At 35.9% G+C, this 23,459-nt stretch overlaps 2 protein-coding genes across 2 annotated transcripts; one reads left to right on the plus strand and one right to left on the minus strand.

Moving 5' to 3' along the window:
- Nucleotides 1-7,545: 7,545 nt before the first annotated feature.
- On the minus strand, nucleotides 7,546-10,133 carry LOC145089560 (uncharacterized). The gene is made up of 5 exons (XM_079027983.1): nucleotides 10,075-10,133; nucleotides 9,294-9,993; nucleotides 8,147-9,214; nucleotides 7,974-8,040; nucleotides 7,546-7,832 (listed from the first exon to the last, which is right to left on the minus strand). The coding sequence occupies exons 1-5, from the start codon at nucleotides 10,131-10,133 to the stop codon at nucleotides 7,546-7,548; spliced, it is 2,181 nt and encodes a 726-aa protein (XP_078884109.1).
- A 2,666-nt stretch (nucleotides 10,134-12,799) lies between these two features.
- LOC145086780 (pyruvate decarboxylase 1-like) lies at nucleotides 12,800-15,378 on the plus strand. Its single transcript, XM_079024619.1, has 5 exons — nucleotides 12,800-13,400; nucleotides 13,564-13,727; nucleotides 13,816-14,466; nucleotides 14,570-14,876; nucleotides 14,967-15,378. The coding sequence occupies exons 1-5, from the start codon at nucleotides 12,879-12,881 to the stop codon at nucleotides 15,135-15,137; spliced, it is 1,815 nt and encodes a 604-aa protein (XP_078880745.1). The 5' UTR covers nucleotides 12,800-12,878; the 3' UTR covers nucleotides 15,138-15,378.
- Nucleotides 15,379-23,459: the final 8,081 nt, after the last annotated feature.

Genomic DNA, 23,459 nt, shown 5'->3' on the forward strand with positions numbered 1-23,459 from the left:
GTTTAGGGTAATGTTTCTAGTCAATTTCCAGCAGCAAAAATCAAAATTCTGCACTCTGCCTGGCCAACTCGTCGAGTGCAAGAACTGACTCGCCGAGTTGGTTGAAGTTTCACTTAGACTCGTCGAGTCTCCTGTGCAGACAACTTAAAAATTCGATTTTTACACTATTTTGCATCAAGTATCGTCAAACAAGCCTAGGCTCTGATACCACTAATGGGTTATGAGCATTCTAACACCCCTAAGTGTACATGCAACCCTAGAAAACCTTGGATCTATGTTTATCTAAAATACATGCAAAATATGATTTCCAAGGTTCATAATCCTATCTAGCATACATGGGGAACTTTTAACATAAAAGATGGCTAGAATTACATACCTTGTAGTTGATTTGATTCCTTGAAAACCTTAAGAGCCTAACACCCCAAGTGTGATGCCTCAAATGTTTCACACAACACCAAGTGCTTTGGAATAATTTTGAGAGAATTTAGAACACCATGTAAACCCTAATGTAACATGACTCTTCATTTCCATGACCCATGGGTTTAAACCTCCATGGAGCATCCTATGGGTCTTAGCCTAACTTGATAATCCATGGAGCCTTTAGCCCACTATACAAGTTATGGATGATTTACATAATCAACCCATATATTTAATTAGTCATCTTTTGATCACTTAATTAATTCTAAATTAATTATTGATCAATACTAATTAAATGATATTATTAATATTAGAACTTATAATATATTAATAAACCATAAGTGTTATTTCTCTCATTTTAGTTTATCCAAATGCATGATGCCATGCAACCCAAATGGACCATGTCGGGTCAGGTCAAGTACATACCAAATAGAGTTATGGACTTAGACAACTTATCCAACAAGATGAAGGCCTTGAGCAACAAGGATATACCTTTGGTAATAGTTCAGTGGCAGCATTGGAGAAGCTCCGAGTGGACTTGGGAGCCAGAGGTTGAGATGTAGGAGCATTATCCTGAGTTACTCGTCGCAGCCAACTTCGAGGATGAAGTCTAGTTCAAGTGGGGGATAACTGTAACATCTTGCCTTGAGGTACTTTCTTTTTTACCCTTATACTGAGATTTATTGCATTTTGGTCCTTAAAATGTAAGACTTTTGGATGGAAGGGGCTATTATGGCCATTTTTGGAATTGTGGGCGGAGCCACGTATTATGGGTGTACATTTGCGTATGCTGGGCATATGGGGTGAAGTCGCAAACCCTAATATTTGGGGTTTGGACCCTATTTATTCATCATTAACTCTTAAACCTGGTTCCCTTCATCAACCTCCATCCTCTCAAAACGTATTTACAACCCCTAATCTACCTTGTGAGCATTTTTAAGCTTGAGTGTGTGTGTGTGTGTGTGTCTGTTGTGCCTTTGAAGAAGAAGGAAGGGTAGAGACCATCTTGGAGGAGTGAATCACATTAGATCCAGAATCACACCATCATTTGACATCTCTTGGAGGTATAAAATTCTAAACTTGGTGAAGTTATACTTAGATCTTATTTAAGGCTTGATTTTATGTTCTTTTGACCCCCTAAGCTTAGTATTATGAGTAGGGGTTACTCTAATCCTTTTGAGATGTTCTTTTAGAGCTTTTGGAGCCCCTTAGGCCTTGAGTCATAAAAATGTAATCATGGACACTAGTTTCTTCTGACACATGGTCTTAATGGATTAAGAGGTTAGGATCTTTGGTGTTGGGTATTTAATAGTCATGCAAGACCATAAAGTTGGAAACTTTATGGTCAAAGACATCATTTTGGACTAGGATCTAGAAATTTGACTTAAAGGCTTAAGGATTAAGCTCTTAATGAGTTGGGTTAGCAGCCAGCTGTGTACGCGTACAAGGTTTACGGTGTACGTACATGGTCTACAGGCCCATGCCTGGTCAATCATTAAGTACGTTGGGTGTACTCAGTTGGGTTAACTCGGTTGTCTTTTGGGAATTTTGACTTTTACCTGATTTTGACCAAGTTTGACCTAGGGGTATTTTGGGTATTTTAGATTATGTTTAAGAATTGGTGGTTTGGATGGATAGGTGATTATTAGAGTTGAGATTCAAAGTCAGGACCTCATTAGCTATTGTTCGAACTGTGAGGTGAGTTTTACCTCATTGTACTTTTGGGTCAAAGGCACCTAGGTCGGCCCATTGGATTGATATCCTAGTTTATCGTGTGTTGCTATGTTGTAGTCATCTATTAGATCTGTATCCTAGTTTATTGGAGGTTGCTATGTGGTAGTGATTTTCAGATCTTCCTATTTGACTGTTGACTGATTATACATTTATTTATTGTGTATATGTCGACATATTGTGTTGGGTTGAGGTTGTACTGCTTTGTGTTGTAGCCAACAAACCCGAGAGCATTCCAGATATGAGTTGAGGGCCGGTTGGCATGCCAAACTCATACTAAGGGCTTGGGAGCATTCCAGATATGAGCCGAGGCCCCGAATGACATGTCAGACTCGTACCGAGGGCGCGAGGGTATTCTAGTCCGATGATTGAGTGGACTCGTTGTATGACATTCCAGTCCGATGACTGATTGACCCATGGGTAATCCAAATGGATGGCTGTGGACCTGGGGGTATTCCAATCTGATGACTGATTGGACCCAACATGCTTGTTCATTTATGTTATATAGTTTATGTGGTGGTATTTTGGGAGAAACTTACTAAGTGTTGGCTTATAATTTTTTGTTATGATTTCAGGTACTTCTGAGGATCGCGGGAAGGAGAATGCGTGACCGTACACATCCTGATTTTATGTTATTGATCTTGAGAATCTCTGTTGTGAACAATGTTTTTAAAACAATGGTTTTGTAAACATTTTTATTAGTAAATGAGTTGATTTGAAAAGTTTAAACTGGTTGTGATTTTTGAGATATTACAATACCCGACTTACTTTCCTATATTATAAACTGACTAGGCACACTGCCTATTAGTGCATTAGTAGTTAAATTAGTTAGGTTATAAATTTAAAACTGTTAGATATAAGTTGCACACTTGACGCATTCTCTTTTCTCACGTGTTTGATGCGGCTCCTTCATGCGTACAATAAATATGCATGTGGTGTTTTTTTTTTATCAACAATACTAGTTTGGTGCAGCTCCCTAATGATTGCATATGTATGTGCTGTTTTTATTAACGGTAGTAAGAGTTTGGTGTGGCTGCCTAACGAGAAGTGTGAACATCACAAAAATTATTCCGCCAATTTTAGCTCTTTGGAATCTCTCTATTCAAATTTTGTAAACACTGTGAAATTATAGTGGAATGTTTCTCGGCTTCCTCCACCCGTGGTTTTTTCCGATTTGGGTTTTTCCACGTAAAAATCCTTGTGTCTCCTTTATTTATCGTTTTCATTCGTATCTTATTGGTGGTTGATTGCGTTTGATATTTTAATTCCATTCCACGTCAAACTAATATTATTCTAAATTACTCGGATTCTTGGGACGTGTTTCACACACGTATTACTACATATACAACAAGAATTAAATCACACGAGCAAAATAACTAATTCCTAAATAAATGTCAACTACATACATGAGACTTGGAATACATGGTCTGTACAGGTCAAATACTGTGTAACATATAAAAAATATATTATGTTATTAAAATATAACGATTTTTTCTTAATTTTTTATAAACATTAGACAAAAAATAAAGATTATGTAACAATAACTATGCAATTTGGCAAGGTATACTGTAAAATGCTTATAAACACTGTAAAATGTGCCCAAAATAACGTGTTTTGGTCCCATTCCAGAATATAAAGCTATAGATATCTGGCAATGTGTCCTCGTGAAATTGACCACAATGGACTCGATGTGATTCCCATGCTTAAGGCAAAAAAACTAAAGTGCATGTTAAGGCTTATAAAGGGAGTTTTTTTTACATAAAGACAGTGGTTAGAAAAAGTATTTACAACATTGATGTAGTTTTGTATTTATTTACCATAACATGGTAGTTTAAATAAATATAGCTTTTGAATTAATTCTTTTACGTTTTTTTTTTCTAAAAATCGGCAAAAACCATTTGTCCCGATAGATATCATTTCTTCATTAATTACTTTTACTAACTAACTAGTGCCAAAAGTTTTTTTTTTTTTTTTTTCTTCGCTCAAAGTCACTGTGGAGGCCACTTTCAAATGAATTTGGGTTTCTTCACTCCCATTCCATCTTCATTTTTGTGGCATAAGATATGAGAAACAGGAGATATCGATTCGATCTACATCACATAACAGAAGCAGATGACGTCGATTCCATTAACTAATTGTTCAATCTTCATTTCCGACTATAATTGTTACACAATGGAGAGCATATAAGGTTGTGATTGAAACAATCAACCTTGTGGCGGAAAACTAAGGGAGAAGCATAGGAAAAAAGTAAAAAAGAGGAAGTAGATCAAAGCAAACACTAGAACAGAAAACGTCATTCAATTTCCCTGGCTCCCTCTAGTCGGTTTAAAGAAGAAAATGGATGATGAATTGGGATTACTACATCGATTGCTACTCCAGTTAGAGATCTTAATTTTGACGAAAGCAAAAACCCTCATCTCATATCTATCCTTCTTCATGAACCACCAATGTTGAAGAAGAAACTTATTTGGATGTGGAAATTCATAGGTTTGAAGTTTTTACAGTGTTTCAAGAGTGTTTGGAATTCATGCTTATGTCGTGAGATTTCTTGGAATGGTAACAAGAGGTTGGTGTTTGAGAAGAAAGGGACATTGATGGACTAGGTTGCGTGCACACCGGAAAATATCAAAAAGAGAGGTGGAAACCATAAGCCGGTGGTCGAGTGGGAAAGAAAGGGGGTTGAGATATAATTTGTTATTTTATTTAGAGAGTCTTTGGATTAACTTCTGGCCATTGTAAAAGGATTTTTTATAAAAGATATTTTTTAAAAGAGAAAATTTTATATATGTCCTTCCAAAACTTAGATAATTACGTATATATCCTTACAAACTTCAAAATTACGTATACGTCATTCCAAAACAATAAGAATTCCGTATATATCCAAAATTATATTTATTTATTAAGAAACTCAATTTCAAATTAGTATCAATTAAAAACTTCTTTAAAATTGGGATATATACAGTAAAGTCCCAATATTTTCATCGATTTGACAAGAAAGTCCTAAACTTTATTTTTTTGACAGTAAAGTCCAAATTACCGGCAGTTTTTGACACTTTTAACCTTTTTCCCCGGTTAGCCGGTAATTAGGACTTTTTTGTCAACAAAATAAAGTTTAAGACTTTCTTGTCAAATCGTCAATTGGGACTTTACTGTCAAAAAAATAAACTTTAGGACTTTTTTGTCAAATCGTTCTAAATATTGGGACTTTAGTAAATATATATATATATATATATATATATATATATATATATATATATATATATATTTGTTAGAAATTTAATGGTATGATACTCTTTAAGCATAAGAGTTATTGAAACATTCTCTAATCAGCTAGATCCTATTGAAATCCTTTACGTTTGCTTCTTTGTTAAATCGTTTTTTTAATATCAACAAACCGACATTGAAAAAATTGAGATAATCAAGAAAGAAAGAAAGAATCAGGGTTGTGTTGGCTTTTTGCAGTCTCAAAAATGGAGAAATAAGAAACCGAAAAAAACGAAATTGCCCTTCTTTCCCTTTTCCACATTCACACCCTTTTGACTAGGCATGTGTTGTTTGTGTTTGTATAAAGCTAGGGCAATTTCGTTTTTTTAGGTTTCTAATTTCTACATTTTTGAGACTACAAAAAGCCAACACAACCCTGGTTCTTTCTTTCTTTCTTGATTATCTCAATTTTTTTCAATGTCGGTTCGTTGAGATTAAAAAAACGATTTAACAAGAAGCAAACGTAAAGGATTTCAATAGGATCTAGCTGATTAGAGAATGTTTCAATAACTCTTATGCTTAAAGAGTATCATACCATTAAATTTCTAACCAAAAAAAATTATATATACACTAAAGTCCCGATATTTTCAACGATTTGACAAAAAAGTCCTAAACTTTATTTTTTTTTACAGTAAAGTCCTAATTGACAATTTGACAAGAAAATCCTAAACTTTATTTTTTTTGGCAAAAAAATCCTAATTACCGGCTAACCGGGAAAAAAGGGTAAAAGTGTCAAAAAACTACCGGTAATTTGGACTTTACTGTCAAAAAAATAAAGTTTAGGACTTTCTTGTCAAATCGATGAAAATATTGGGACTTTACTGTATATATCCCTTTAAAACTCAATATTATATTTGATCTTCCTAAAATACCCCTCCTTAATTAAAAATAAGATTTAATCATTTTAATTATCAAAAGAGCCGGATCATAGATCACAATTACCTGTTTCGCAGATCAAATATCACGCCAAAACCACTTTCGATCTTCGCAAGAATCAGAATGGAAACAAGAAGGAAAATTCGTTCTCCAATTAATACAGAGTGAAGTTTCAACGCCTCTTTTATGAGGAGGGCCTTCAATTTAGGTTTTACTGATTTTTCTTATTTTGATTTTCTTTACCATAGACAAGCAATTGAGCTCGAAGAGAGCAACAAGGTAGAGAATCAATTGAGCAGGCAGAGGGGCAATAAGTCCAAATTCGACCAGAATCAAATAAAGGTTCTATATGATTTATATTTGCTGAGATGATGACCGATGATGACCAAATATCTACTGATGAAATTGTTTGCGACTATACATCAACAGTGGAGGGGGTTTACTATCTGAAATCTGAATACTCATCATCCAATGGATTCTTTTTTTCCTTCAAGAATAGATGCATTTGCCCATGTCAAACATCTCAAGGTTTTCAACACATGTTTCAGTGAGAAATATTGAAGAATGAGCATCAAAATCTTCTAACTTTGATTGCGCCCCAATCTTAGGTTCATAAAGTTGGAAGGCATGATCATCACATAAAGTGTGGAACAAGACATAACCATTACTCGTATCTTTCACAACCCTAATGCAAGAAGTTATTCCTCTTGTGCACTGTTTTATTGCAAGAGGGAGTAAGGGTAGTTTTGTCTTTTTTATAGCAGTTAGTAGTGGCCATAAGCTCGTTATGTATATCTTCTATAGTAGTAGTAGAATGCAGGATTTATGCAGTTTAAAGAAACTATTGGAATCGACATTTGGTGCATTAAAATTTGAAAATGCAATGGCTAATGAAAACATATATCTCTAATAAATATAAAAATGACCTTTTTAGGTTTTCATAAAGCTAAAAGATATTAACTCCATTGTGCAATGATGCATATGGGTTTTCACATCTGGACTTAATAAAGGTTCACTGGTCCATGTGAGAAAAAAATGACAAAACTGTTCCTGTGGCAGAAACAAATACATAATGAATTACCAACATAAGTACTGAATTAGTCCCTGTGGCAGAGCAAGATCACAAAAATTTGGTCCAAAAACTATTAAAGTACTAAAATCTTTTTTAATCATTCCAAAAATATAAATTAAAGCATCAAATTATCCATAAAGAAAGCATTAAAGCACTATAGTCTTCTTAAACTAGCAACACACAAATCATGATCTTTTATGTTCTTTCTTCTTGCTAGTCGATGCATCATCAAAACCTTCACGTGCGGGATTTTTGCAAGTCCGTTGCTGGTGTCCATACATACCACAACGATGACATCTATGTCTTTTCTTGGTGGGCTCATCAGGTGGTTTAATTCTATTCTTTTTGGGTCGTCCAGGCGGTCGTTTTATAATTGGTGGGTATATCTTCTCATTCGTCTCTATATGCACCCATTGATCCTTTCCGGGCATCGGAGCAACTTCTAAAGCATATGCTTCTCGAAATTTACCGACTGTGTAATATGTATCAACATATGTTTCCCAATTAGGCTCCCTTTTGAAAGCAATAAAAGTAGCAGCATGCACACACGGAAGGCCTGTGACCTGCCATCTTCGACAACTACATTTTTTCTCATCTAGTATAACCTCCTAACGTTTTCCCTTGTATTTCACTTCTGCTCGATTGTCACTGCTTCTACAAACTTCAAACTCACCTAAGTTCTACATGATAAAATGAAACAAAATAAATATTATTAGGAAATGTTGCCATTCTTTACAATCTTAAATAAAACAAAAATAAACAATACATGAAAGTCGTTGAGCTTGCCTTAGAGGTGTGCTGCAGATAGTCCTTTGCTTTTGAAACTAAATTTCCTGTCCATTTTCTCACAATCCTCCTTTTCTTGTCAAACCGTTTCATGAGCTTTTCTCTAATTGCATCAAGGAGATCAAGTACCGGTTTATAACGTATGTCACCTACCCAAGAGTTAAACGTTTCTGAAATATTGTTGGTAATGTAATCACACTTCACAAGTGTGCCAAACTTGCTTCTACTCCATATCTTATTATGGTTCTCATTCAAATATAAAATTGCATCTTCACTTTTACTAGCAATTTCGTTTAACAATCTGTCATGCTTGCTAACAGAGTAAGTCCTTGCAGCACCCCATAGCTTGGTCATGAAATAGTCACCTCGAAAATGCTTCTTGAAGTTGTTATATAAATGTCTTATGCATTCTCTATGCTCAGCATTAGGATAAACTTGTGTAATAGCTGCTCCCAACCCTTTTTGCATGTCAGAGGAGATAACAAGACCGTCAGGTGTACCGATTGCTTTTTGTAGTAACTTGAGAAACCAAGTCCATGATTTAGTATTCTCTGACTCAAGAACACCGTATGCTACTGGAAACATGTGACGGTTACCGTCAATACCTGTGGCAGCAGCAAGGACTCCATTAAACTTCCCTTTCAAGTGACAAGCATCAATCCCAATGTAAGGTCGACATCCAGCAAGAAACCCTTTGGAGCATGCTGTTAGTGATATAAAAAAGCGTTGGAAATGTTTCTTGTCACCAATTGTCTGCAAATCGATCTCCACGACACTTCCGGGGTTTCTCTTTTCAAGCTCCTGTTTGAAATCATATACATTTACGTAAGAGTCATCCCAATTGCCATACATATCCTTATAAGCTTGTTCTCTTCCCCTAAAGACTCTCATATATGGCACATTAACATTGTAGGTTTGCATTAGCCAAGTTTGTAGGTTGGCAGGAGAGACATCACCATCAGATTTCAACTTGTCCGTTACAACATCACTAATCCATCCTTGAGTTGCATGTTTGTTACCACACTTGTTGCTTCGAGTACAAGAATGAGTTTCTACAAATTTCTTAATCTACACAACACATAAAAACATATAATTACATTAACCAAATAATCGTGTCAACACATGTATTTTTAAATTGCATACTTACTTCAAAAGTAACCCCATCTTGCGTAACAGAAGCATGAATTCTCCACTCACACTTTTTATCTTCACAACATGCCGTAAGTCGTGTCAAATCACTTTTCTCAATGACATACTCAAATTCCTTGATTATTGCATAATGGTTTAATGCTCTTCTAAAAGCAATCACATTGGGAAATTTAGAATTCAGTTTAAAAATTGGACTGCTTCTACTCTGTGCATCAGTTTCACAATCATAATTTAAAAGCTCATATTCGTTATCAGAGCTATGACGACTATGATAACTTTCTTCACTTGGACAATTTGATTCTGAATCATTTTCGTCATCAGATTCATCAATAACCTCATCTTGAATACTAAAAGGATTATATGTTTGTTGTGTAATTTTTTCAGTCGTCGCATAAATTGTGACTTCTTTTTCCTCCTTATACATGCTTAGCATCACCATGAAGTTCTCATCAGAATCAAGTTCAATGAAACATTGCTTTTTTGCATTCTTGTCTACAAAGTTTATCGACAATACAATATCACTGTCTGATGGATAATGTTTTCTCACCTCTTTAACTAGTTGAGTCCGGTTGTATGAGCAAGTGACTATATAGAGAGACTTTCTAAAGCCAAAACAGTATACTTGCCTACATGAGTTCTTGGCTAATCGAAAGTAGCCTCCATATTTCAGATTAAACTTGTATTTGGATATTACTTGCCTGAGAACAACAGTGAAAAAATCAATTACTAAAATTGAAAAGTAATGTAATGAATCAATTATCTAGTTGGTAAAAACGTACTCAATTATCGGTGAGTGTTCACTGATCTCCCATCTCAGTGTATCAATTTCATCATCCATCGCAGGTAGTCAGATACAACAATCAGTTTACCTGCGATTCTAAGAGGTAGAGGAGAAGATAATCGAAATCAAATGCAGAACCACGATTATTAGAATGCAAAAACTAATCAATCATTTAATTAAACCTAATCGAGAGAAGATGGTTACCCTTTGCGATAAGAAAAGCAACTGCCTTGCCTTGATCGACTGATAGTTGTTCGCGCTAAAGAAGGAATGCAATCACAGCTAACTAAATCGTATTATTCCTGATCAGAATGATTTTATTTCTCTTTAATTTAAGAAAGGGTATTCTGGTCTCATCACATATAAATATGAATTCAGATAAGTTTTTTAATACTAAAATGAGTTTCTTAATAAATAAATATGATTTTGGATATATACGTAATTCTTATTGTTTTGGAATGACGTATACGTAATTTTGAAGTTTGTAAGGATATATACGTAATTATCTAAGTTTTGTAAGGACATATATGAAATTTTCCCTTTTTAAAATGTGTTTGGATTAGTTTTTTGAAAGAAAAAAAGTTAAAAGTTAAAATGTTTGGTTTAACTTTTACATTTAAAATAACTAAAAAGGACATGTTTATATTGGGTTCATTAATTTATCAAAATTCTAATCAAAACAAAATAAATAGAATATCACAACATATCATCAAGTTCACAGAACTGTTAAATTCATATTTCATCAAGTTCATAGATTGTTAATTCACAACATATCATCAGCTTCATATTAATTTCACAGCATATCACAGAATTGTTTTTTTTCAAATGAATTAATTTCAGAAATCGGGAGGAACATCACTATTAGAGATGCTAGAAAATCATAAATAGACAGGAATATCAATTCAATCTGGAAATATTTCATCAATTTCACAGCATATCAATTTCATAAAATCAGGCTTCATATTTCATCAATTTCAGAAAATCAGGAAATATTTCATCAATTTCAGAAATAAGGAAATATTTCATCAATTTCACAGCATATCATTGCTACTGAAAATCGAAAATAGACAGGAGGTTGGAAATCGACTGAAAAAAAAACTGATCGGAGATGGAGAAAGGTCGGTGTTGAAGGTCGCCGATGTCTCCGGTGTTGCTGCATGTCGCCGGTGTCGTCGGTTGATGTTACTGGAGATGCCATGCGAGAGAGAAGAGGATGAGCAGAGTGAACGAGAATGAGGGAATCAATAATATGTGAATGAATTGTAGATGGGGTATAATGGAAATTCAATATTTTTAGCTGGTGAAAAGTTGTGAAAAGTCAGTTAACCGTGACTTTTCAAAAAGACTCAAATTACTCTATACGAAAAGTTATTTTCAAAAGTCCTTTTCCCTTCACCAAACATCTTTTTGATTTTTTCCAAAAGATAAAGTTAAAAGTCATTTTAAAAGTTTAGTCAAACACCCTTTTAGTTTGAATAAATTAAATGGGGTCTACAGTAGAAAACCAGCTATGTTTAAGTAAATACTTTTAAGAGTACGATACATTGATAAATAATTTTCTAAAACACTAGTCTCGTGTACAAAACTCCTTATAAAGGTAATAAACTATATCATAAAAAAATAATTAGTTAAGTATGGTTTTTTATTTACACGTATAATAATTTTAGTTTTTTTAGGGCAGTATATGAACCGAATGAAAATGAATGAAGCTTGTTCATGTTCATTTATCTAAGTAAGTTGAACAAACAAACACGAACAGATAAATGAACGAGTTTTTTTGTTATGTTTGTTCCTTTAACAATTTACATTGTTTATATTCATTTGTTATATTGGTGAACATGCTAAACAAACATAAATGAACATAGATAAACATATATAATTGAACATATATGAAAATAAATGAACTTATGATATAGTAATGTAATCAAACACAATTGAATACATATGAATAAAAAGGGAACATAAATGAACATAAACAACGTAAACGAACAACATAAATGAATGTTCACGAACATAAATTAACGAATAAGACCATTGTTCATGGTCCTTCGTTCAAATAAACGAACTAAAATTTGTATTCATGTTCGTTTGTTTATTACATAATAGAACATAAACGAACTTCATGTTGAACTTCACAAAAAATTCGTTAAACGTTCGGTTCGTTTAGAAGCTTACATGTACACAATATAAATTTCATTACCTTTATAATTCATTAAACCAAAAGAAAATTATGAGACCTCATTATTTCTATTTATATTTTGCAGCAGAAACACGTTCTCAACTCAAATGTCAACTCGTAATGGCCTACGAGGAAAATATATACGTTTAAGTTTTTCTTATACAAACGTGTATATATGACTTGTTTCTTTAATCCGTTTGTATATTCAAAGATTTAAAGCATTTTCTAAAGGATACACATTTTGTATCTTCAAGACACCCTGGAAGATGCCAAAAACACGTGGTTTTGACATAAACTTTCTATAAATGTTTTGCATGATGCATTATAAAATGCATGATTACTATAAAAATCAATATTTTTTTGGCTGATGTTCAATATAAAACTTCCCAAAAATTATCATTTGTCATTTTCTACTTTTCAATTGTTAGTAGCACTTGGCAAAGTGCAATTTGATACGAGCGTTGGGTGAAACCATCTGTAAAAACCTAGCTTCGACTGTAATTTCATCTCTCGGTGTATATATAAATACACGGCATCATCAGTCTGCTTTACTCAAGCTTCAAAAGCTAAACTCAAGTCAAAAGCACACTCTCACACACTCTCTATTTCTAAAACTCTACGAAATGGACACCAAAGTTGCTTCGGTCGACCACGTTGCATTGCCAAATGGCGACGTCGGCTGTCTACCACCACACGGTGGCGTTTCCTCCATCCAGTCATCCACCGTTCCTTTCAACTTCTCCGAGGCCACTCTCGGCCGACACCTGGCTCGCAGGCTAGTTCAGATCGGTGTCTCTGATGTCTTCTCTGTTCCCGGCGACTTCAACCTCGCTTTGCTTGACTACCTCGTCGCTGAGCCTGGACTCAACCTCATTGGCTGCTGCAATGAACTCAACGCAGGATACGCTGCTGATGGATACGCTAGGTCTCGTGGTGTTGGAGCATGCGTTGTTACTTTCACTGTTGGCGGACTTAGTGTCATCAACGCCATTGCAGGAGCTTACAGTGAGAATCTACCGCTGATTTGTATTGTTGGAGGACCGAATTCGAATGATTATGGTACTAACCGAATTCTTCATCATACGATCGGATTGCCGGATTTTACCCAAGAGCTTCGGTGCTTTCAAACTGTCACTTGCTTTCAGGTACAATATATCAAACTTATACGTACTCCATTAACAAAACCATAATTGCTTGAACAAACTATGGTGTTCGTATTGTGATCATTATATAATGTCTATGACTATACGACATGAAATCTACTTAACATGTAAGATATGATGATGTTTATTGCTATTTTGAATCTAGGCCGTTGTTAACGATTTGGAATACGCACATGAAATGATCGACACAGCGATTTCAACAGCCTTAAAAGAAAGCAGGCCGGTTTACATCAGTATCAGCTGCAACTTACCTGCAATTCCTCATCCTACTTTTAGCCGGGAACCTGTTCCTTTTTCTCTAGCACCAAAGTAAGTTCCACATCCTTCGAATCTCTACACACAACTCACCAATCATAATCACATTCAATTCAACTTTCAAATTCTACGAATCATATAGGTTGAGTAATCACATGGGTTTGGAAGCAGCCATTGAGGCAGCAGCAGAGTTTTTAAACAAAGCGGTGAAGCCAGTAATGGTCGCCGGACCTAAACTCCGTGTAGCAAAAGCCAGCAACGCATTTGTTGAATTAGCAGACTCATGTGGGTATCCTGTAGCCGTGATGCCATCAGCGAAAGGGATGATCCCAGAACACCATCCTCATTTCATTGGGACATATTGGGGTGCTGTAAGCACTGCTTTTTGTGCAGAAATTGTCGAATCTTCTGATGCTTACTTATTTGCTGGACCTATATTCAACGACTACAGCTCTGTAGGCTATTCTCTTCTTCTCAAGAAAGACAAAGCAGTAATCGTACAGCCTGATCGTGTACTGATTGGAAATGGCCCAACATTTGGGTGCGTGTTGATGAAAGATTTCTTGATAGGTTTGTCAAAGAGACTTAAGAAGAACACAACTGCGTATGAGAATTATCATAGAATTTATGTTCCAGAAGGTCACCCTCTTAAATCTGCTCCTAAAGAGGCATTGAGGGTTAATGTTTTGTTTCAGCACATACAGAATATGCTTTCGGGTGATACTGCTGTCATTGCTGAAACTGGCGATTCATGGTTTAATTGTCAGAAGCTAAAGTTGCCAAAGGGATGTGGGTAAGTTTTTTTACTTATTATTAGATCCTTTTATACTTCCAAGTAAATGTCAAAATTGATATTTGTTCTTCAACTAGTCAAAAGTGATATGTTGATTTTTTAGGTATGAGTTACAAATGCAATACGGGTCGATTGGGTGGTCAGTAGGTGCGACACTAGGGTACGCACAAGCTGTAAGTAATAAACGAGTGATTGCATGTATTGGAGACGGAAGCTTCCAAGTCACGGCTCAAGATATTTCAACAATGATTCGATGTGGCCAAAACACCATCATTTTCCTAATAAACAATGGTGGATACACCATTGAAGTGGAGATCCATGATGGGCCCTACAATGTTATAAAAAATTGGAACTACACTGGTTTAGTTGACGCGATCCATAATGGCGAGGGCAAGTGTTGGACTAGTAAGGTAAGTTGATACATAATTTGTTAGGTTTGGGTTTGGGTTGTTACAAATTGGTATCAAAGTTGGAGTTTAAGTGGAACTTTTGTTTTATAGGTGTTTTGTGAAGAGGAGCTTGGTGAGGCAATTGAGAAGGCAACAGGGGAGAAAAAGGATTGTTTATGTTTTATTGAAGTGGTTGTGCACAAAGATGATACTAGCAAAGAGTTGCTGGAGTGGGGTTCGAGAGTGTCCGCTGCTAACGGACGACCTCCGAACCCTCAATAAAATATATTTTTACTCTATGCGACCGGATGAGGATTCACTACGGTTTCATGATGTACAAAGTGTATAGAATCTATATCCTTTGTTGCTATTTTAATTGAGAAAGAATAACAGTCAAATATCTTGAATGTATTCGGCCAAATGTATTGTCTTGCCCATTATATTATGTTTGCATTTTATCTATATATTTCTATTTAATATAAGAAGATCATTATGGAATAATAAAATTGTCCGTTTATCAAAATCAAGTCTTTAAATCATGGTTATGTCTGATTTTTTTTATTATAAGTTGCGTGTTTGAAAGGTGAAGGCCCAACTGTTATCGAGTCGATGATTGTGATTGTCTTTTGAACTTTTGGAAAGAAAAACAAAGCAACTAACAATGTATGTGATTGGATTAGTTTTCAGATATGGTGTGAGTTTACAATAACATAATTAAAACAAAATGCACAAGCAAAATAAAATCAAACACAATAATGCAGCCAAAGGTTTAGAATTACCTTCAAATGGAGAGTGTCGGAGATAGGGTCCAAAATAAAACCCTTCTAACAAAGTCGCACCCTTAGCAAGTAAGCAAGCAAAAATGCTCCCGGAAGAATACATGGTCGAATCGACAAGGTTATAGGTTTCTCTACAATCATGCTAATCGTTGAACAAGAGGACGAAGAAGAGAAAAAGGGTGGACAAATTTTCAAGTTTTCTAAGTTTTCGGTATGTTTTCTCCTTAGGCCTTAACCATGTATATATGTATGGGATTTATCCATAATTCAAAACATTTCCTAATTTAAATAAATAATTTTCTAAATTTTTTATTTATTATTTTTTTAAACGGTAAACTAATCTACTCATAACAATCACCATCTATGTCTTATGCGAGACTTGAACCCATGACCACTTAAATGAGAGAGTCACTCCATACCGCTAGGCCAAAGGTCCTTTGGTAAATATGTAAGGCTTGAAATTGGTAAGTTTCGCATTTAACCCTTCTTAATCAAAAAATTTTCAATTTAGTCCTTAAGCTAGTACATGGGGCGTACTATGTGGGACACTTAGCGTAGTAGCCCGAAGTTGATCGCGGATCCCATCCACGTATGTTGGGCATACGTGGAATTTAATGAAACCCTAATGTTTAGGGTTTTCACCATATTTAAACCTTTTGATAGCCTCATTTGGTCATGTTTACCCAACCTCCACCTTCCTTTGTCCAGATGTCGAAACCCTAGTGTGTTTTTGTATGTTTTGAGCCTTAAAGAGTGTTTGTTGGTGGTTTGTGAAGGAGAAGAAGAAGAAGACCTTTTGGAGTAGTGTCTTGAGCTTGTAGATCTAGGGATAGCTCATTATCTGCAAGATTTTTGAGGTAAAAAGATCAGATCTTGTTGATCCATGATGCTAGACCTAGTTATGTTGTTATTTTATGCTTTTTGAGTCCTTCGAGTGATTGATTAACTTCTTGACTCACTCCTGAAGCTTTAGTGTTAGATCTAGGCTTCTTTTAGTCCTCTTATTCATAAAAATGCAAGCTTTATGGTATATCTTGGACCATGCATGTGTTAAGATCTTTGTTAAGCTTTTTTTGAGCTCTTATGCCCCATTAAGCCATGCATGTGTGTGAAGTTGCCAACTTTACATGATTAGTAGTCTTATAGAATCAGATATGAGAGTTTGGTTTGAATGATTAACGGATTAAGTGCTTAATTAAGTGGGGTGGTCAACTGGGGAGTACGATGTGAGTACCAAATTAGTACACTACACATACTAGCCCAAAGGATGTATGATAATCGTACAAGCTAAGTACGCCTCGTGTACTCAGCAGGTGGACTTCGGATTTTGGGCTATATTGGGGCCCATGTTTGGACATTAGGAGTTTAGGGTCTTGTTGGGCCATTAGATTTCTATTTTTAGGCTGATGTCATTATGTTGGGTTCTTTTGGTTGAAGGCCCAAGAAGAGATTTTGGCCCAATTTGGAAGATTGGGCCATAACTAGGCCAGGGTGACCATTTTTGGAATTGGACTTTTTTTGAGTGGTTGGTTTGAGCCTTGGCCTTGGGCCAAGTTATGTAAAGGGTAAAATGCTCTTTTACCCTAGTTTAGACTCTTAGTTATGAGTCGGGATCCAATTATTAATTGGATGTTATTTTATGATTATAGTGCAGGGATTTTCGGACCAGCACCCAGAGATTTAACTATGAGACTCTGCAGCTTGAGGTGAATTTCCTCAGTGTGTTTAGCGGGTTTAAGGCACCAATATTGGCCCATGGTTTATTATGTTAGGATGTTAGATGTTTGCGTGACTTTGACATGAGTATGCATTGGTATGTTTACCGAGCAGGGCTCGATGCCGAGTTAGGCCCAATGACAATAATGTATGCTATTATCTTTGTGATTATCGCATGTGTTAGTAGGATTATATATTTATATGTTTATATGTGTATCGGGCGGGGCCTAATGATTGACAGATCCGTAAACCGAGCGGGGTTTGATGTCGGGTGGGGCCCGAGGCTAGGTGGGACTTGATACCCGGCGGGGCCCGATGAAAGGCGGGGACCCAGTATGTGTTTATTATGTATGGTATGTGGTATTTTGGGGAACTTACTAAGCTTTATGCTTACGGTTTTTAGTTTATGTTTCAAGTACTTCTAGTTCAAAAGGGAAGAGTCAGGGATGATTGCAGGGCATACACCACCGCATTCTGCATTTTGTGATTTACTATGATAATCTATGATGTAGTGATACACTTTGATCCATCTTGGATGTATGACAATGTTTTGAATTTCCATTTTATTAATTTTAAAAAATAAATTTTTTGGGTCTCACGTTTGGGACATTACAAAATAATTTTCCAATTACATTAATAATTTAATCCTTTATAATTATCTTCTAGAATATTCATTCATTACACTTAGATAAGTAATTTAATTCTTTTAGCACAATTATTGAATCCCACTAATTAATTTCTTGTTATTTATTAATACATTTAATAAACAACAAATTAATTAATTATTTCTAATTGTTTATTGATACCTTAGTAAATAAAAAATTAATTACCTAATGATTTTTCTATTTTGTGACGATCGGCATATTTCCAATAAATTCTCATTTGCACACGTCACAACACCTCTTAGTTCAAAAAATAATTTACACAGGGTATGTCTCCAAGACATGTATTATCATCATCTCAACCCTTACGTTCGATTTATCCTCAGATAAGTGATCAAGTGTCCTTTTGTTCTTCATATATGTATGAATCGTGAGACATGGAATTCTCGTCTAGCTCTCACGTTCGATAATATCCTTTCTTTATATAGATTCATGGTGACTCAAAGCAGACAACATGATTGAGAGATTATGAATCCGATTTAAGTATAACTATACATTTATAGTTAGTACTCAGTCTGTGAGAGCCCAAGGATATCTCTTATATAAATGGTAAGAAGGAGAAATTATTGTTAGACTACATAAACACTTAATCTTCACCATGTCTGATCTGAGGATACCATGTATGTTGTCAGTTACAAACAACATTAGAACATGTCAACGTATAACAGACTAAGGTCAAGTATGATGCATCTCCATTTTGAGGACATATGGGTAAAAGCATCCCACATTATAGCTTCCAAAATTAATCTTAATTCATTCATTTCTTCCTTAAAGTATGTTTGACTGTGAAGATTTTCAATACTTCAGTATTCACCGAAGTGCAAAAAGTGCAAATTTGAACACTAAATATAGATTAAATGAATTGTGATTGCTAACCAACATATATTAATATATTCACTTAATAATCATGACTTCTTTTTAAATGTCTTATTGTATCATTTCATTATATCAAATCAATTAAACCGACTAAGTCTAGTACATATTTAATGTTAATAAACTTTGTGTGAGAGTCATACTTAGATAAGGCCAACAACTTGGTGTTACCCAAGTTCCCTCTCAAAGTCACTTTTAGATGTTTATTTAAACCTAAGTATCTACTCTATGTGTAAGTATGAAAATGTATTATAATACCAGATGAACTCATTCATCTATATAGTACAACTTATAACTTCAATACCTACAATATACTTAAATCCAACTATTGACCTTGACTATGGTATCTGACTTAGTAATCTTCTAAGTTATTGTCATTATTTTTTTTATAAGAAAATGAGTATTGAGTGAGTAAAATAATCGCTTCCATAAAAATAAGGAATTATTATGTAATTAATCCTTCCTTCAAGAACGTTATCATAACTTTCCTAAAATACCCCTAATATTAAATAGTCTTAGTTTTTCTAAATTACACCAACTAGAGTTAGGTCGTTTATACCAAGGGTTACAAACTAATTAAATATATTCTCAATATATAAAATATATGTACACTAATATCCCCATTATTTTGAATGGGGTTCAACTTTGAATGTTAGAGTTAGAGCTGAAGTAGAGGAACAAGGATGATGGAAGGATTTTAGTCAAGATGTCAGTGTATTGCAATGAATATGGTACATGAAGGACACTTACATGACCCATTACAACTTTATCATAAAAAAATGTAAATCGATCTCAATATGTTTGGTGCACTTATGTTGAATGAGATTGGTCGAGAGATAAACAACACTTACATTATCATAGTAGACAATAGTGGCATATGTGAGCACGTAATGTAACTCACAAAGGATGTTACGAATCCAACATGCTTTGACAACAACATTAAAACACCATGATTAAATGATTTGATGTTGGAGTGAGAAATGGTTCCATGTATCGATTTGGAAGAACGATGGAGGAAAGAAAATGGTATCGGAGACGATTGATCCAACGTATCGATTTGGAAGAAGGATTTAAATTGGCAAGAAAGAAGTTATGAGAATGTGTGTGTATGTGTGTGTTTGATACGAGAGATACCTGGTGTGTTAATTTGGGGAAATATTTTGATTTTTTGGAGTTTGATATTTAGGATATATTCTTTTCATACCAATATTACCCCTAAGATCATATTTACAAAATGCAACATCCCATTTTATGAGAAATTTTTTAATTTTTAGAAAAGGTAAAAACAATCATTCACATAAAATCCAAGTCATGAAATCACATTTGTTCCAAAATACAGTTGTTTAAAAAATCAAAGTAATATGAATAATGTGTAATCCCCACTGATATTGATGTATGTGTACAATCATGCCTTCGCGTCCCCACGATCACCAACGTTACCTGAAAAACATTTAATCCACGACCCTGGGGACTATCATCAGTCCCTATGGACTAACAGCATGTTCTGTGGTTTATCGGCAACCATAGGTTCTATCAGCAGTCCCAGTGGGCTAATAGCACACCCTGTGGGTTACCAGCAACCGTGGGGACTATCAGCAGTCCCAATAGGTTACCAGCATGACCTGGAGCTATCAGTAGCTCAGTAGCACTTAAAAATAATCGAAAAATAAAAACAAAACACATGAAACACCTACACTAGTCTACTGGACTAACAACTCACTACTTCATGTCGGGCCTCACACCGTACTCTATATCACCAGTAATAGACCATAGTAATAGACCATTGTTAAATGAATAGCCATATATACTCAAAGGTAAGATAGACAGTCGAATAGGTGATCTCACTCTAGAGCCACAACCAAACGAGGAATAGGCAGGAAAGCCTAGATCAAGAGATCTCAAGTTATCCTACATGACTGCATATAACCTAGAAACTAAAATTTGTAGGTGTGGGGGGGACCAAAAGTGCTAACTCCACAAACTAATGTGGTAAAAACTATAGGTGTCATATTTGGTAAATGACAGGGACCAAAAGTGGCAAGCTCTAGAAATCTTTGTGGCTAACAGTAGAGAATATTGAAGCTGGGGGACCAAAGGTGTCAACTCCACAAACTAATGTCGTAAAAAGTTGAGGGACCAAAAGTGGAAAAGTCGTGAAACTTCTGTAACGTCCCATTTTTCACAACCAGAATTTTCCACTTTTATTAAGGTAAAACTTCCTAATGTATAAATCCATTATTAAGAAAAACCGTTTATTCCAAATTACATTTATTAAAATTTAGAGTATCATAGAAAACATAAAATCCTCAATACTGATGATGAGTGTGCACAGTCCTGCCTTCGTCTTCCCATGGCCACCGATGATAGCTGAAACAATAAACAACTGGGTAAGCGCAAAGCTTAGTGAGTCTCCCCCAAAATACTGCATTCGAATAATCAGACAAGCGTACATAACGACCACTCTTCGGGCCTTCGGCCTGGACCGCCTCGTAGGCCTCCAGTCTATCCGGGATAGAATACCATGATCTGTTGGCCTACCCTCTCAACCAAACCGCTCTTCCCAAGCCTTCATGCCTATGACTTATAGGCGGCCTGCACCGGGTATCTTCGCCTACAGCACAAAGCCGGATCGCCTCAACCCAAACCAACACAACATGTTGACATATAAACAATTAGGATCAAGTAGGCATATAATACAGGAAAACAAACATTCACTCCTACAAACTAGAACAGCAGAAATGTCTGGGGCGGATGGAGTGACTTCTTGTACAGTATCATAATAATTGAATATAAATGAAACATAGCAACACAAACATTCATACATTGAGATTTCAAGTTTTACATTGTTTACAAATCTCTGTTTGTTCAAAAGTTGAATATAAATAACTGGAAAGTAGAAAACATGAAACGACGACGCCGGTCCTCAAGAAGGGTTGAATACTTGTCCACTAGTTTCCTGAGAATACAAGTGATTTTGAAAAGTGTCAACAATTAATTTGGTGATTTCATAAGCATTTTATGTGAGAAGGATTTGTAATGTTTTCGTGTAAAACGATTTTGTATATTTCTTGAAAATTTTGAACTATAAATGTATGTATTTCCTTTGTATCTTTTCCTTGTAAAATGATAATGTATGTTTCCAGAAAAATCCAATGTTTTCTGTAACACCCGAAATCAGAATGGTCAAGAAAGGAAAGGAAAAACCCTAAGTTAAAGAGGGTTGACTCGTCGAGTCCAGGGCGGAACTCGGCGAGTCGGAGCGGGATCCGGGTGTAAAGTAAGTGACCGACTTGGCGAGTCGGCAAGTGGACTCGGCGAGTTTGGTCTGGGTTGGGAAACCCTAATTCCGGCACTTGGTACCCTATTTAAGCATCTTATTCTCTTCCCTAGGGCTCAGTTGCGGCCCCTATAGTCCAGAACCCGAAACCCTAAGCCTCCATTGTTGCTCATTCAAGATTTCTTGCCATTTTGGGTGATTTGAAGAAAGAAGGAAGAAGGCAAACATTGGGGATTCACGGATTGGCAGTAGATATAGAGTTTGTGGGATTTTCCAGAGCATTTGAAGGTAATGAGTCGCTACCTTCACTCTTTTGCATATAGATCAACCTTTATCATGAGATTTGGGGCTTTTAGGGCAAGTTTAAGAACCATTTCGAGTTAGAAGCCCAAATCTGAAGTTGCTACTTCAGATCTAAGTGTATCATGGCCTAGAGAATCGTAAAGCATCAGTGTATGGGTAGATTGTTAAGCCCCTTTGTCTTAAAGCCTAGTTTATAGTGTTTTGAGCCTAGATCTCCTTAGCTACACGTAAAGTTTGCCACTTTACATAAGGAATAGGCTTTAGAAGAGTGGATCTACAGTTTGGAGTCCATGCATGACTCAAAAGCCTCTGAATATATGAAGGACCGAATAGACTCGGCGAGTCCTTCGAGTGGACTCGACGAGTAGTATGAAAATGGAGATGAACTCGACGAGTTGGATGAACAACTCGGCGAGTCTATTGAAGATTGCCTTGGACTCGGCGAGTCAAGTCGCGAAACCCCAAACCCTTCGAGTTAAGACTTGGATCAGTGAGTTGAGTGGGGACTCAGTGAGTTGGTCAGGTCAGGACTCGGAAATCGGTAGACTCGGCGAGTCAGGGGCTGACTCGGCGAGTCGAGTTGCGAATGAAAGGATTCTGAGCGTATGAACTCGGCAAGTCAGTAGGCAGACTCGATGAGTAGGGTTGACCTGGAAGGTTGACTTTGACCAGGACTTTGACTTTGACCAGAGTGGACTTAGTTGACTTTCAGAGGACAGTTAGACTAAGTGTTATATTTGGTATTAGTAGATCGGGGAGTTTTTGGAGCAGCAGTTCGAGAGTGTCTGATAGCAGTCAGAAGAGTATCAGCAAAAACTCCAGCAGTACAGGTGAGTTTCCTTCCAGTAGGAACGGGTCTACGACCACAATGCCGACCCGTTTAGTTAGCAGTCAGTTCCGGACTTCGGTTCGATGCAATAGTTCAGGGTGCTTGATGTCTTTGTGATTCAAGCAAGTCTATGTGTTATGTTTTCTGGATTTCAGTCCGATGCAG

Source organism: Lactuca serriola, chromosome 2 (assembly GCF_051521515.1).
Source record: "Lactuca serriola cultivar US96UC23 chromosome 2, Lser_US96UC23_V15, whole genome shotgun sequence".
NCBI classification, from domain to species: Eukaryota; Viridiplantae; Streptophyta; class Magnoliopsida; order Asterales; family Asteraceae; genus Lactuca; species Lactuca serriola.